This window comes from Engraulis encrasicolus, chromosome 2 (genome assembly GCF_034702125.1).
Source record: "Engraulis encrasicolus isolate BLACKSEA-1 chromosome 2, IST_EnEncr_1.0, whole genome shotgun sequence".
Taxonomy (NCBI): domain Eukaryota; kingdom Metazoa; phylum Chordata; class Actinopteri; order Clupeiformes; family Engraulidae; genus Engraulis; species Engraulis encrasicolus.
In genome coordinates, this window is record NC_085858.1 from 27,530,741 (window position 1) to 27,548,202 (window position 17,462).

General features: G+C 40.9%; 1 protein-coding gene across 3 annotated transcripts in view; it reads left to right on the forward strand.

The window, feature by feature from the left end:
* The window catches only part of snx8a (sorting nexin 8a), a 35,464-nt gene that overhangs the window by 11,927 nt on the left and 6,075 nt on the right, over positions 1-17,462 (forward strand). For all 3 annotated transcript variants that reach the window (XM_063185347.1, XM_063185357.1, XM_063185338.1), the window contains 6 exons: positions 2,007-2,087; positions 2,220-2,380; positions 3,193-3,322; positions 3,461-3,529; positions 5,568-5,717; positions 10,282-10,431. In XM_063185347.1, coding sequence (XP_063041417.1) covers positions 2,007-2,087; positions 2,220-2,380; positions 3,193-3,322; positions 3,461-3,529; positions 5,568-5,717; positions 10,282-10,431 — 741 coding nt within the window. The remainder of the gene's footprint in view (positions 1-2,006; positions 2,088-2,219; positions 2,381-3,192; positions 3,323-3,460; positions 3,530-5,567; positions 5,718-10,281; positions 10,432-17,462) is intronic.

A 17,462-nucleotide genomic window follows, 5' to 3' on the forward strand; every position in this document is an offset into this window, starting at 1 on the left:
TATTGGCCGGCGATTTGATCGAATCGCATCGTATCGTGGGACAGTCTTAAGAATCGAAAAGAATCGAATCGCTGGCCCCTGTGCAATGCCCTAGCTCCATAACACAATAGTAGTGGAAAAGTAATTGGAAAAAATCGAATCGAACCGAATCGCATCGTATCGTGGGGAATTATTAAATATCGAAAAAAAATCGAATCCCTGATTAAAGAAATCATTATCGTATCATATCGTCATGAAGGCTGTGACTTACACCCCTAAAATGTGGGCCTCTCCCTTAAGGTTTAACCAGGTTGAGGTATTTTGAAGAAGATATGAAGGCAGCTTATGCAGTGTTTCTCCCAGGCGCCACCATGACAACAAACTCCTAAAACTAGAGGTGCTCCGATTGCTCGGCTGCCGATCATGACCGGCCGATAATGGCCAAAAAGGGCCTGATCGGTGATCGGAAAAACATGCCGATCAAAAAACCGATCGAGAGATATTAAATTCCTCACGCAACCATTTGCCTTTACACCTGGCGCTGCATGTAGGCGCTGGCTCTGCACAGCTGCAACTGCACCAAAAGAAGGCATCTTTGCTTGTCTATAACTTTTCGCCATTCCCCCCTTCATTTCCACCATTCATAACCATATCTGCATCAACAATGATCTGATTTTCCGATCCATGCGCCGTTTACCTGAGTGACAATGTAATTTGCGATTGAGTACTCGCCAGTGAGGATTCCCTGATTGACGCTCCCAACCCAGGACGCTCCCATTTCATCTCGCTCCCACTAGCCAGACTATCGGTACCACCGCCATATGACGGAGCTAGTTATGTTGTTGATGTTAGTTTTTTGTTTCTAACCCTAACCCTAACCTTAACCCTAAACCTAACCCTAACCCTAACCCTAAATTGCTTGTATGTGGCAGTATATGATAATACATGAAATATAATCGGGTGGGACCGCACGTCCGGGAGTGATAGAAACACCTGGGACCGCACGTCCGGGAGCGATCTCAGTTGGGAGTCTCCATCCCCTTACCCCAGTGAGCCATGTTACGTTATAACCTGTGTAGTTGCCTTGGTCAGCACGCGACAACTTCACGTTGTCTGCACAAACATGTCAATTATTGTTTTCAAAGTTGTAATTGGCAGTCAGTCGATTAGTTTGATAGTCGCTGAAACACCAAACGGCGACAGATGTGGTTAAAACTTGAGAGAGAGATTCAGAACGGTAGTGGAGCACTGCAACTGTGGACGGTGACAGAGAGGGGAGGGGCTCTCCTCACGAGGCTGCTCATTTAAAGCGACAGGTTGTTTTTTTCTCGTATGTGGAAGACTATTTGATGTAATGTTTCAGTTTCAATTCAATCTTAAATAGTTTAGTTATTCTATGCAATAACTTATACATTGATTAATACTGTAGACTGTATTACCAACACTAGTCTGAAAGATAATAATAATAATAATAATAATACTAATAATAATAATACTAATAATAATAATAATAATTATAATAGCCTAATAATAGACATGTGCAAATTAAGATTGATTGGTTTATGGGCAGAAATGGTATTCAATAAGGATAATTAATAGGCTATTAAAAAAAATAGGAAATCATTTTTGTGATCGGCAATGATCGGTAATCGGCAGATAAAGATTTTTGGTGATCGGTATCGGTGATCGGACCCAAAAAATGGTGATCGGAGCACCTCTACCTAAAACCTTCACTAGGTCCCCCCTGGAGAGATGAAAATTGTTAATGTCATTTCTAACGTTGCTTTAGACAAAAATATATAATGATTCAGTGTTTCATTTGAAACTGCACAATATAGCCTTTCCGATAATGATTGTCTCATCTTTGATACCGGATAACCCTCCACTCACCTTGACTAACAAATATTCTGTGGGAAACACTGTTTTGTAATGTGGGAATACTGGCTTTTACACTGTTGCCGTGGCGTGCAAGTGAGGTGACCCAAGGTAAGGAACTGTCTTAACTGTTCTCCTCCTTTTGCTTCCAGGATGTTCAAACCAGACTACGTGATTCCTACAAGAAAATGGGAGACGAATTCATAACATGCCGGCTTTCAACTGAAGCAAAGGTTTGTATTTCATTTCCATCCCAAATTACAGAATGCCTTTTTTCGAAAACGAGACACATTTTTAGCCAGTGGCATGCAAAGTCATTCAGCAGTCATGTGGTGTAATTGTCCTTTGTTTGTGTCATACTGTAGGAATATCTTCCAGCTGATATCCAGGCCCAGTTTGCTTCCAGCAGGCAGCTGATCAGAAATATCCACAGTAGCTTCCAGAAGCTGCGGGACAGAGCGGAGACCATGGCGGCACGCTCCAAGGAGAACGCCACGGATCTCCTGATGTTTGGGAAAGAGCTCAGGTACCCAGCAAACTCCTCCGCTTTCAGTCTACTATGAAACGTATGAACACTAGTCACCAGGGCTTGACACTGGCACTAGCCAACCGGCCAAATGCTGGTGAAACTTGGCTGTGGCTAGTAGTACTTTCAGTGTCACTAGCCAATTTGGCTGGCAGTTTATATTCCTTGGTAACATACGCATCATAGCCTTTATGCTGCTGTTTTAGCCTTTATGCTGCTGCCCATTGTGTATAAATTGCTTGATATACTTCCATGTAGAAAGGTGTACACTCATCTTGCTTTAGCACCTCATCTTCTGAGGTTAGATGTACAAAAAAAACGATAGAAAATCAGTGGCTAGTGGAATACCTGAATGGCTAGTGACTTGGGAAAACCACTAGCCACAGTGGCCAGTGGGTGAAAAAGTTAATGTCAAGCCCTGCTAGTCATCATGGGATGTTTTAAAGCCCCTGTAGCCTCTGTCTGTAAGCATCTGCTGTTATGAAAAAGTTGTTAACCTACTTTTCAGATATATATTTTTTTAAGACTTTGCCATTGAAATTGACTTTCTTTTGGAACTGTTCCACATTGACGACGATGCATGTTTCTCCCCAGCAGTTTTTTTTTTTGTTGCTTTTGGACATCAGAGAGAGTTTAAGAAAAATGAGGTAGCGTGCTACTAAATCTCAGCAGAGCGACAGATGAAATGCCTTGTTCATGATTGTTGTGGACTTTTCGTAATGCTTCTGTATCTCCAGAAATGTGTTTTCTCTGCCTCATGTCCGATCAATCATCCTGTAGATTCCAACGAGTAGTTTGCTTTTCTGTTTTAGTACTTTGGGCACAGACAGCGCTCCTCTGCCTCCCCTCGCGTCGTCACAAAGCACGTGGGGATCCCTCAGACAGTCTATCAAAGGCCTGTCAGTGGAGTTTGGCTTGCTTGCTGACAAAGCCATGCAGCAGGTAAAAAGCAGAGCTCCCACAGAGGAAGTACCCAGTGGAAATATTTAAAAGTATTCTAAACCAAAATGACTTTTTTCTATCTGCTCCCATACCTTCCATCTCATTTCATTTTCTTTTTTTCTTTTTTTTCAAATAAAGGGAAGAAGAGAAGAGGATGACGTGGTGGAAAAATTGAATCTCTTTTTGGACTTGCTTCAGTCATACAAGGCAAGTCAGCATGACAAAGCTTAACTGAAGTTTTTTCTTCTTCTTCTTCTCACAAGTCACTGTGGAGGGTTCATTTCTGTGCCTTGTTATGATTGTGCAATGCTGCTGATGTTGAAACTCTGCCTGCCATGCTCCAATCCGTTGATGCACTGAGCTGAGCACATCACACTTATTAATTCTGCCCCATCTGCTTGCTGGAGTCGGGTTAATTACCTTGTTTTTTTTTAGCACACACACATTATTACCCAGGAGTTTTTACCTCCATAATCTCAAAATCTCACCCCAAGGATATCCTCATTTAGAGAGGTCTGCACCTGGGAAGTGCATAATGTGGGAAGACGTTGTAGAAAAGCCAATTTAAATCATTTACATTTGCTCCTTTCAGGTACACTACCTCTCTGAATATTAATTAAAGTAGAAAGAAGGAAAACATGTAAATGTAAAAAGCTGAAATGGTGCTTGAAGCGTTATAGTACCCAGGTAGCAAGAACAGTCGGCCCGATCTTGGCAGAATGTCGGTACTGTCGGCTGAGTGTCGGCTCGGCTGGAACACTGGTTACCGTGCCAATACTTCATAGAACACTGAAAATAACTGTCACTTCATGCAGTAACCGAGCCAACACTCAGCCGACACTGAAAATAACTGTCAGTCTCATGCAGTAACTGAGCCAACACTGAGCCGACACTGTCGGCATACGGTAATAGGGCCATTATTGACAAAGCCAGAATTGGGCCGACTGTCAGCACTCGCGAAAAAAGGATCGGGCCAACAATGGGCCAGATAAACTTTGCTACCTGGGTAGTCATTACTGTAATGATGTAGTGATGGCTATTAAATGCATTAAGTTGTGTTGCAGTTAGCGGATGGTTGTATCCAATTGAATTTCACATTATCTTTGCAAGAGGGCATGACCAAGCTAGAAAGTTCATGTGTCAAAGCTACAGGGGAATGTTGGTGAGAGGAGATTCCTTTAGTTGGCCTGCCAAAGGAATAAATGAAGATATAGCCGTGGTAATGGTGAAAAGTATGTAGCTTAGGGAAAAGAAGTTGGTTGCTTCTTAGCTCCTACTGAGATGTGAAATGTGAAAAGTCATTTTTGTGCAAAGAAGTGTGTGATAAACTGAATTTGAGGCACTACATTGTAAAGTGCAGGGAGTATTCAGGGAGGATAATATACACACATAAACACAGTGTTAAATACTTAAGCCCAGTCACATTACCTCAGTTACTGATTTACTTTGTTTCACTTCTTGTGTTAAAGGCGGTTTTGCTTGGCCACATAACCTCTGCCAAGGAGGTCATGTTTTCACCTTCAGCAGTTGTTGTTTTTTTTTTTTGTACCTTCTTCCAGCAACTCTAAAGTTATGATTTAAGACGAGGCATTTTTCTGGATGAGTCAGAATCTGGCTTAGTGTTTGGCCATATCCCCATCTGGAGGGAAGGAATTGTTTGATGAAAACTTCACTCTTCACTATTGTGAGTTGTCTTGGCAGAGATGCTGTATTTGCTCTGGCCTCTAGTCTTTACTGGTGTTGTTGCTGAGTATTCAGGGGAAGGAAGTTCTTTATACATAGAAAACCTGGTCCATCCTGTTGTCGTCTTTCAGGACCTGTGCAAAATTCATTAGAAGGGTCTGGCAGAACCCTGTGTAGTTTTAAATTGTCATTGTCATTTCTGTCTACCGTCACAAGAAGGTAGATTTGTAATCTTGTAAATATTCATTGTCATCATGGTTGTTTTGCTGTGTCTCAGGACCTATGGGAGTGCCACAAGAAGGGAATGGTAGAGGCCTGTGCCTTTCTAGTTTTAAATTCTAAATTGTAATTGCTATTTTCTTCACTTTTGTCGTGCCTTAGGGCTGTGTGAGCGTCATGAGAAGGTAGATTTCTAATCTTGCAGAGATTTATTGTCTTTAGTCATCACTGTGTCTCTGTCCTGCATGTCTCAAGACCTGTGTGAGCGTCACAAGAAGGTTGATTTGTAATGCTGTAGATTTGTATTGTCTTCGATCATCATTTCGTCTCGTGCGTCTCTCAGGACCTGTGTGAGCGTCACGAGAAGGGTGTGCTGCACGAGCACCAGCGTGCGCTGCAGAAGTACAGCGTGATGAAGAGGCAGATGATGAGCGCCGCCGTGCAGCCCAAGGAACAGGTGGCCGTGGAGCAGCTGGAGTCACGCATCGTACAGGTACACGACTCCACACCGCCGCACTGACATCAGGGGTATACTTAAGCTGGGCATACACTGTGCGATATTTTCACTCGTGGGTCTTAAGCTGGGCATACACTGTGCGATATTTTCACTCGTGGGTCTTAAAGGAGAAGTACACTTTTTTGAACATTAAGGCCATTTTCTGAGTGGTCTGCAATGTTTTAGAGTCCCCCTCACCGTTTATTTCACGTTTGCTGCAGTCTCTGTTATTTGGCTTATTTGGATTTGATCTCAACCAGCTTTAGAATGGCCGTCTATGGGCACCTGCAACTCTGTTCTTAAAATCACCTTTAACATTTGTTTTCAAGAATATGCAACTCACCAAGTGTTCAGCAGTATTCACTGGTGTTCCTTAACAATTTTTGTAGCGAAATATGGCATCTGTCGTGTTTTATGTGTGTTTTATGTAGCAATTTGTAAATTAAGTTTCACTTTCACTTTCACTTTCTTTCACAAAATGGCAAACAAAAAAGGATAGAAGCCATATTTCGCCTTGAAACTTGTTAGGGACTACTAGTGAACACCCCTAACCACTTTGTGAGCTGTAGACTTTCGAAAACAAATGTTTAAGGTGATTTTAAGAACAGATTTGCAGGTGCTCATAGACGGCCATTCTAAAGCTGGTTGAGATAAAATCCAAATTAGCCAAATAACAGAGACTGCAGCAAACATGAAATAAACGGCAAGGGGGACTCTAAAACATTGCAGACAACTCAGAAAATGGCCTTAATGTTCAAAAAAGTGGACTTCTCCTTTAAGCTTCTGCTCACACTGCATGATGGAATTTCACTGTTTAAAAGTTCACAACTCACCACTCACGTCCTTACACTACCCGAGCCGACAGTCGGATGCGAGCGAAATGCTTCCACCGTACGACACGACAGGCATGTTTCCCCGGTCTGCAGAGGAGGGAACATGCGCACCTGAGGTGGAGATGAGGTCGCGCTCAACAGCAAATGGCACGGCCCTATTCATTTGTGCGTGTGAAGTGTCAAATCAGGTCGTAGCACTGCTTTAACTGTGTGATTTAAGCACGAGCCACGACCAGGATTTCAAACAGTTTTGATTTTCTTGCGACCCTACGATTGCACGATCGTGAGGTGAAATTGCTTGTCATTACCCCATATACCTACACGATGCGAGACTCACAATTGACCTGCGACCGGCAAGAAATCGACCCGACTCCCAAAAAGTTTTGCGAGTGCCAAATCGGGGCAAAAGTCGCACAGTGTAAGCCCAGCTTAAGAAGCTGGTTCAGGAGTAAACCAGGTTAAAGTTAAAGGGGAACTTCTGCCAACTTCAATATGCTGTTGCATTGCTCACGCTACCCTTGACTTGTCAGTACCTGGTGATGCTGCATTTTTTGGCTCCGCCCTTTCCGAGATCTGTGCTGTTCTAATGGGGACAGACTTTGTTTACATTAAAAACCTACTTAACATAGGCCTATTCCAAATATTATATCACTGTTTGCTAATTGTCTGCCATTGCATAACCTTTTGGATGTTATTGGGAATAAATCAAGATGTGTTTTTTTTAAATGTAAACAAACCCTTTACAATAACCAGGATCTCGGAAAAGGCTGTAGAGAAAAAAAAAATCTCAGGTACTGACAAGTCCAGGGTAGAGTGAGCATTACAACTGCATGTCGAGATTGGCAGAAATTATCCTTTAGGTGGCAAATCTTCTAATAGAAGAGAGGATTAAGAAAATGAGGACTCCAGGCTCTTCTATTAGATGATTTACCACTTAACTTAACCTGGTTTACTCCTGAACCAGCTTCTTAGTATATGCCCCTGCACTGGGGAAGCACTCCCACTCACACAGACAATCACCACTCTGACTGTAAGGGTTTCCACAAGTGAAAGTAATGACCGACAATGTGAGCTTCCACACTATGTGATGGATGAGTTTTTTTTCCCCCGTCACTCATCACTCCACTACAGTAGTCGAGTAGTTCTACCAATGTGGAAAGACTCGCACAGAGACAACAATGTCATTCTCGCCGCGTCAAGACACACATAGTCACTCGTGCCTTTGTCACTGTGGGAAACACTCTAACACTCACTCTCATCATCACTCAAATCAAAAGTGATTGAGCTCAGTGGCCACTCATCACTTACTCTGGGGGAAGACTCAGTGGAGTGACAATTACTCAGAACTCAACCGTGAATGGGAGTGTAGTTAACAAGCACATTGTATGAGTCTTTCCAATGATCTTCCCAATACAGTCATTCACTGCTAGCCTGGCTATCGCGACTGCAGCTCTTTTTGGACATTTGGTCTGCCAATTTGCGTTGCAAACTCACTTTTCTGAGGAAGATGCATAGGGCGTGTCCAACTCAAAGTTCATGACATGCCTGCGTATGCTACTGTTTAAAGCTACAATCAATCAGATCAACCCTTTCTTTGCTCAACTGCTAACAGAACTGGTGCGTCATCGCCTTAAATACCCCACACTGAGCCACATGCGCTCAAATGAACCAATCCTCTGTCCCATAAGAATTTGAGTTATTCTACATATTGGGCCTGGCCAGAATACTTTGAGAAGTGAAACTGTGGGCAGGCCCAGGCCCCAGATTAACTTATCGTTAACAGACATCCGGGTGAGATCAGTGGAAAGAGACAGAGTTGTACCGGTATCTTAAACCTTGTAAAGTCTCTCTCTCTCTCTCTCTCTCTCTCTCTCTCTCTCTCTCTCTCTCTCTCTCTCTCTCTCTCTCTCTCTCTCTCTCTATCTCTCTCTCTCTCACTCACTCGGTTGGATTATGGGGGCACACTGTGACATATCAACATTACATAACATTACATATTTCCTCTTTTTGGTGGTCTACTTGGTACTACGGGTCAGACGTCTATTGTGGAAAAAAATGACCCTAACGATATTGACTGCAGAACTGGGAATGTCCCTGGTTTCTTGCCAGAAAAATGTCCAGTTCTTAGAAAATCAGCTACTATTTAATCCTAATAACTTGTATTTAAGTATTTTGGGGGGGACTAAACCAGTAGTGTAGAGAAGCTTCCATGTCCAGAAAAGGTCATAGGCCTTGGTATTGCTTTGTTGATGTCTTCTCTGGTAGTTCTATATTTTATGTATGTTTATGGGATTTTTTTCACGATAGGACAGTGAAATACGGGAACGTACTGTTTTAGTTTAGTTTATTGCTTATTTGACAGGGACCGTGTACAAGACAGAATCTATAGTACCAGAATTAGCTAGAAGCTAGTTTACATCTGTGGTTCCTGGGCAGGGAGCTAAAAACAGACACACATTAAAACATAGACAATACATGCACTACTGTTGCCACTACAAGTCACAAATTAGAGCAGCAACAGCATACTAAACATAAAAAAAACATGTACAATCACATTATCACAACAAGGCACCGTAACAAAGCACAATGATCAGTGGTCACATTGTTGATTAGCCTCAAGCCATATTGTTAGTGATAATTTAAACTGGTTAAAGCTTACACTGTCCCTGATATAAACTGGAATTGCATTCTATTTTTCAATTGCACTAACAGAAAAGGCTGATTGACCAAAATAAGTCTTTCTGTAACCCACATAACAATCGCCTCTCACAGAGGACCTTGACACTCTTAGTTTATCTCTGCAGCATGATATGCATTGCTTAAGAGGTGGTGGTGCAAGATCATGAGTAATTTTATACATTAAACACATATCAGCAAAACAGATAAAGCTATCGAAGGACAGTAAGTTATACTTTGCAATAATGCTACAGTGATGATACTTTCTTGGCTTTTTGTCCAGAACCTTCACAGCCATTTTGTAGAGAGTGACTAATGGTTGTATGGTGGTCACACCTGCCTGTGACCAACTTGTAGAACAGTATGACATGTGTGGTAATATCATTGAATGTAAAAACAGTTTTGCTGCAGGAAGTGGCAATTGATGTCTGATATGCCTAAAGTTCGCTAGACTAGTGTTGGGGGAGAGATAATGAGGAGTAAGGAAGTCAGATTTGAACCTGGGTCCCCTTGGAATACACGGCCCCGCACATGGTCAGGTCAGGGTTCCCACCACGGGCCATGGAATTTCTGGAATATCATGGAATTTCATGAAAGTTTTTCCAGTCATGGAAAGTCATGGAATTTTGCCATTTTGCATGCACAGTCATGGAATATCATGGAATTTTCTTAACATTTGTGTAGAAGCAAAACCTTTTTTTGTTTCGTGTATAACATTGTTTCTTACTACAACGCTTTGCCAGAGACCGTTTGGTTTCGTGCTGTAATGTGCAACATTCTAGTATGCAATGAGCCCGCTTGGTAAGTCTGGTGGTGGCTCGGCGGTGAAGACAATCTTCAGTTTTTACACTTTTTAAAACATTTTAACGTCATTTCTTTTCTCCCGGAAGTGGTAATGGAAATTTGATTTTTTGGGGGTCTGGAAATTCATGGAAAATCGTGGATTTTCATAGCTGAATTAGAGTGGGAAGCCTGTCAGGTGTATTAACGTGCTGACTACTGAGTCATGGCACCCCCCCCCCCCCTCTTTTTTTTCTGTGTCTGTCCCACAGCAAGAGAATGCCATCCAGACGATGGAGCTGAGGAACTACTTCTCCCTGTTCTGCCTGCACCAAGAGACTCAGCTGGTGTTCATATACCTGCCCATCACCTCCCACATCTTGGGTGCCTTCGTCAACTCCCAGGTGCAGGGGCATCGAGAGGTGAGCCAGCCGCTCTGCCCTGTTTGATTGCTTTCAGACACCGTGCCTGGTTTCAAACTTGTGTGAGAGATTGAAAGAGAAATTCACATAAAATAAATTCACATAAAATATTTAGGTACTTATTTAAGTTTATGTCTAATTTTGAATGTACTTAGCAGTGATGGTGATAAATGACAAAATGGGTTAGTTTTGTTGAATCTTATTCCATTATTCCGTAATGAAATATGTAGTGTTGACTAGAGGTGTGCCACCACTACCAGCCCTTATATTTGGTTAAAGTAACTAGTCTAGTCGTGATTTCATGAACCCAGAAATGTTGAGTACCCTAAAGTTTTAATGCAGAAATGTCATCTATAGGTCAAATTAAGGAGATTTAGCTTGGTTGCCCAAAGTTGCACTTTGGGCAATTTGCATAATTAGCATAAATATATGAAGCGCTCTTTTCCAAAACGCTATATACACCATTTTTAGGGGCCAAGCAGCGAAGCTGGCGAAGGCCCCTATAGAGTTAGTAGGTTTTCTTCATTGTTATTATTATTATCTAGTCACCATTCTTCTCCGACTGTAAGTCTATGGCAGCCCATAGAACCGTAGGCAGGAAAATGCTGTAAATTGGCACACACATTCGAGGCAGCCTCAGCATTACCCACAGTGATTTATAGGTCCCCAGCCCCAACACTCTAGCGCCACCAGCAGGTCAAAGTTGCAGGTACATTTCTGCTTGTAACTTTTGAACCGCTGGGCCAATTTTCATAAACTTGGTATCCCTGGAATCCTTGGGCCAAGACGAATCCAACGCACCCTGTGACGTCATTTTCCGCCAGGACAGTTTTCCCGCCATTTTGAATTTTTTGAAATTCAATAAAAATGCTACTCCTCCCACAATTTTCGACCAATTCACCCAAAACTCGGCATATAGTATCTCTGGACTGAGCTACACATGGGGTCTTCAGGAATATTGGATATCTTTTATCGTTTAGCCGTGAGAGCCAATCAAAATTGTCGTAAACGTGGCAAAACAGGAAGTGAGGTCATATCTCAGCAACCGTTTGTCGAATTAGGCTGGGATTTTGTACACACATAGTAGTCCATCCCATGACCTACCACAAAAAAAAATCGAAGCCCCAGCTCAAACTCTGTAGCGCCACCAGCAGGTCAAAATTTTAGCTACATTTTTGCCTGTATCTTATGAACCGTACTCCCAATTTTCAAAATATTGGTACACAGGTCATCCTCACACCATGTTGCACCCAGGTATGGATTTTCGTAACGATTGAAAAAACTATCAGCTCACAGCAGCCATTCAAAATTGTGGAAAGAATGGAGGGATTTTTTCTCATCTCTCTGTCTCCTCTGCTCCCCTTGCGCACGTTCACTGACACCATTCTCGGCAGGGGGTCAAGCCCCACTGTCCCAGCCCCTGCAACCCACCCCCCACCCCCCACCCCACCCCTCACACACACACAGACAGACAGAGGGAGAGGGAGAGGGAGGGGGGAGAGGGAGAGGGAGAGGGAGAGGGAGAGGCAGAGGGAGAGGGACAGAGAGGGAAGAAGGGAGGGAGGGAGGGAGAGGGAGGGGGGAGAGGAAAGAATTTTGAACACCTCTTGTCATTTGCCGGTGACAGCCAATCAAAATTGTTGTAAAAGTGGCAAAACAGGAAGTGAGGTCATATCTCAGCAACCGTTAGTCAATTTCTGTTAAGATTTTTTGCACACATTCTAGTCCATCCCATGACCTCCCACAAAAAAAATCCAGACCCCAAGCTCTCTAGCGCCACCAACAGGTAACAGGAAGTGAGCTCATATCTCGGCAGCTCTTCAACGGATTCAAACTAAACTTGGTTTACGTGATCACACTCTCGTCCAAGGAATGCACACCAACATTGGCAAGATTTGGACCAAAGGGGGCGCTGCAGTTCCTTCTGTTGCCGTGGCGGCTCTGGCAAGTTTACTGCTTGGCCCCGCATTGCTGCTTGCAGCTATATTTTACTTTTTGCACTTTAATATTGGAATTGACTGTTAAGAAGTCCTATCATCTATGTGTGAATTCCTGCCAATCAAATGTTTTGAGAACATACTTTTTAAACCTAACCTAAAATTAATTTTGCAATGCAATTCAATGGAATGCCCAATACAAAAATGTAAATTTCCCAATATTCTATAAAATGGATATATCGCATTTTGGAAAAGAGCTCTTCATATTGTTAAGGTAAGACTACTATAGGTGAATAGGCAAAAATCACCTTGAAACTTTCTCAGTTCATTACTGATGATGAGAGAAGAAAAAAATGTATTGGATGATTTTTTTGTATTTTGATGTTAAGATGTGCAAATGAGTAGCCTGGTAAACCAGCGCCACCATGAATGATCAATTATGCACTAATTTGCATACACACGAAATCAGCTTTGCATGGTAAAACCAGACTCAAAATTATTTTTCTGTGGGTTAGTGACAACCCTCTGAGGAACCTAGTCAAGAAGTTGTTTTGACCTGGATATATTAAGGAATTGCCCCTTACAATATACAGTGTATTACATAGCCTACTGCATAGTTTGTATACAGCATGAAGTATGTATATATACAGCTCCAGGCCTTTTTATTAGAATACCATGAAAAAGTTGATTTATTTCCATAATTCCATCAATAATGTTAAACTGTCATGGACTGTAGATTCATGGCCCAGTTTTTTAACTATTCCAATCATTGATTTTTTTCTTTTTATATACGTTGGCCTTCCAGCTCAAAAAACCCATGAATTGGGGAATTCGCATTATTAGAATATTGTTATAAAATCACATTTTTCTTCATCAAAATTCGGGTCACATTAAATCAGTTGAAATTTGGTACTTTCTACAAAGCGGATTCCAAAAAAGTTGGGACACTTGGTATTTTGTGAATAAAATCTAAATGCTGGCATTTTCAAAACATTCAATCCATGCATAAGATGCACAATGGCACAAGGTCAACATAGGAACAGTTAAAATGAGGCAAAAGCATTGTTTTGAGGGAAATATGTGGTCATTTAAAATTTGACCCATGCAACAAATCTCAAAAAAGTTGGGACAGGGCCAAAAAATGTTGTAATAGTTGGATAATTCTAAAAATAACCCAAGGAGAAATATTTTGAAAGGAACTATATTGACTGCCAACATGAATGCACAAATAAAATACCATCACAGAGAGGTTGTGGCACTCAGTAGCGAAGATTTTGAGGGACTAATTACTGATCTATTACACAGAAAGATTGAATTATCAAAATTGCAGGCATATAAGGCCTATTTCTGTATTGTAGAGTTCTGTAAAATCATTGCACGAGTTATGAGATCATGACATACCCATTGTCAATAAGCAAACTATGACACTCCAACAATGACAGCTGTTGAAAAAAATGACCATAAACACAACACTTGATTGAGGCACATGATGCAGACATTAAACAGTGTTGCAAGTGGCAAAGCTCATTCTAGATGGACATAGGAGACATGTGAAACTGTCCTCTGATTACAGAATGGAAAATATTTCATTCTTTTTTAAAATCATGGAGTCATGCACCCTCCAGGTTATGAAGAAAATGAATACTTCAGCTTGATTTAGTGGTCAGTCTGAAAGACAGCATATATGATGGTAAAGGGGTGCAGAGATGCCTTGGTTATGGTCTTCTTACTCATGTACAGCATTAAAATGAGGGCTGAATGATATATTCAGACTTTAAAAAGCATACATAGCTACCAAGGCATTATATTTTGGAGCACAGCCTTTATTTTTTATTAGATATTGCGCCACAATAATGGCAAATTTCAATCTCTACTATGTTCCAACAGTGTGGTTCCATCATAAGAGTAAACAGGCGACAAAATTGTTTTCTTGCCGTCAGGATATGCCACATATTAAGCATAACAAGAAGGTAAACAAGTCGAAGAACACACCTATCAGTTGAGCTGCTGAAATCATGTCTCGCATATCAAAATATCTTTTTTTTTAAAATAAAATCATGCCATCAGTCAAAGTATTTAAATGTTAAGTCTCCTCCCTTGTGTTGTGTTTAGTCTTATCCAACATAAAAAGCATTTTATTGGCCCTGTCCCAACTTTTTTGGAATTTGTTGCAAGGGTGAAATTTTAAATGATCACATAATTACCCCAAAAAAATCATTCTGCTTGGCTTTAACAACTGATATGTTGTCTATACACAATGCTCTACCTTATTGACATATTGAACGTTTTGAAAATGCCAGCATTTTGATTTTATTCACAAAATACCAAGTGTCCCAACTTTTTTGGAATCCGCTTTGTACATAACATGCAATGGTCAATACTTGGTTAGGACATTCTCTGTCTTCATAATGGCCATGATGCGTTTAACATTGAAGTCAATGGCAAAAACAGTGCATGGGAGTTATGGAAGCCCAGATATCCTTGATGCTTTGCTGTCAGCTGTTCTTGTTTGTTGACCTGGTGCCCCACACTTCGCTCTTCAATATACCCTGTAGATTTCCATGCCACGTTTTGGTGTTAACTCACCAGTTTAATTCTAACTCAACAGAAATAAAGCCCCATTCATTTTCAATGGGGTTTCATTTCTGGTTATTTAGAGTAAGTAAGAGTAATTTTACGGGTTTGAGGAAGGGCTTTAAAGCCTTAAATATCATATAGCGAAACATTTTGGAGCAAAATCTGATTGTAGTACACTTTCACTAGCAGGGACGTGCACAGGAATTTCAAAGGGGGGTTGCCCCCCCCCCCCAAAAAAAAAAAAAAATCAACAATGAGCGTCCTTCTGAATTTTAGGAAACTGCACCATGGGTATTATTATTTTTAGTAGTAGTAGTAGAAGTAGTATATTATTGTCATAATTATTAATATTATTTTATTGTATAGTATCTTGAATATGCGTACCATATGATATAACATGCTAGTTTTTAAACATGTAGGCCTACCTATTAATCATATCAGAGATGATCAGCCTTATGCCCACCTGCCCTAAATGTCTCCTGATCCACATTTCCTCATGTGTGGTATGTGGCTGCCCCTAAATTAAATGAAATTATGAGAAAAATCCTTGATAGTTTTTAAACCTGTATCAGTCACAGAGATGATCAGTCTTATGCCTACCTGCCAGGGCTTAACACTAACACACGCCAGGTAGCCAAATGCGGGTGAAAGTCGGCGTTGGCTAGTAGATACCGAAGGTTCACTAGCCATTCTGGCGGGTCCGTTACAATTCTAAATGATGAGGCACCGCATTTTGTAGTTTTTCCCCTCGGACCGTCTTTGCTACAAGCGCAATGCAATGCGATTTTGCGAGCCTACAATACCCATGAAGCACCTGTGTCACGTGTCACCTGTGTCTCACGCGCGAGAGGAATCTGATAGAGCTAGTCTTGCGAATATGAGTGGCAGCAGCGAGCTACCTGCAGCACATCAGCGTGCGTGGAAATGTCACTGAAAACCTTCATGTGAAAATAAAGTAGCGAAGTTCATCTCAACTGACCTGTTTTGGGATCTGTCATTACAATGCATAGTAGTGGACATTAAAATGACCAAGGCGAGAGGAGAACACCTCAGTCTTGTGAAAGTTTTGAGACTAATTAGCGCAGTGATAAGACAAGGACACATGCGGCATTAATAATGTTCGGTTTAAATAATTTTCTGATTTGCCTGTATGTCATCATACCTTAATATTCCTCCATGTTTCTTGTGCCGTTGTTCCCGACTGTCAAACGGGGCTTAAACAACGCGCAGTAGTAGCCTTCCAGACTGCACAAATCATGTCCCATGTCCCTTCGCATGTGCCCATCTTGCCTTGCGTCCGTTTAGCCTATATTTTAAACAACTCAATATTAAACGGAATGAAAGGAAGTCGTAGCTCCTTCTGTAGTTACCGGCCGCATATGTGTGTGCCTTCTAGTGGATAGCCTACTTTTATGAGAAAATATTCCAGAAGAGGTGTTATTCCACATCCATGACCGAGGACATGCGAAGCTTGGCAATGACTTTGCACTATCTACTTTGCGCATCGAAAGTGCCCTTCAGATCAAAGACGGAAATATTTTGCTCTCGTGTAGCTTACATTTGTGCCCTTCCACAATGTGCTTGGTGTTTCTGCACGGCTATGCCATTCCTCAGATAAGTTAATCTGTTCTTATAGTATGCATGCATGCATGGACCAGTTAATAACAATTCTAGTTATTAGGCCCTATATTATAGGCCTATTATATTATACTATATTATATTATATTATATTATATTATATTATATTAGCCTCAGTGGTAATTTCGTCAACCATGACTATGACTAAAATATTTCGTCAAAGCCCTTTTTTGATTTTCGTCATTTAGACTAAGACTAAGACTAAATTGGGAAGGCAATGACTAAAATATGACTAAAACTAAAATTGATTTTCGTCATTGTGACTAAGACTAAGACTAAATTTAAAAAAACTGACTAAATTAACACTGGTGTTAAATACAATAGAGAAAAAGAGAAGCAGTGTGTGAAGAAGTTTCATTCTGCACAGTGTGATACATGTTAAAAAGAGAAGCAGTGTGCGGAGAAGGTTTATTCTGTCCAGTCAATGATATATGTTAAAAAGAGAAGCAGTGTGTGGAGAAGTTCTATTATGTACAGTGTTGACTAAAATGACTAAAATGACTAAAAATTGACTAAGACTAAAATTGATTTTCGTCATTTAGACTAAGACTAAGACTAAATTGGGAAGGCAATGACTAAAATATGACTAAGATTAAAATTGATTTTCGTCATTGTGACTAAGACTACGACTAAATAAAAAAAAGCTGACAAAATTAACACTGATTAGCCTATAGGCTATTATATTATATTATATTATATTATATTATATTATATTATATTATATTATATTATATTATATTATCCTACATTACATTATTACAGCCTATTATATAATTCATTAAAGCTGCTATGATGGTTAAGAAAATTATGGCTAGTGAAGAGGCCCAATGGCTAGTGAGTCAGGAAAACCACTAGCCAATATGGCTGGTAAGCGAAAAA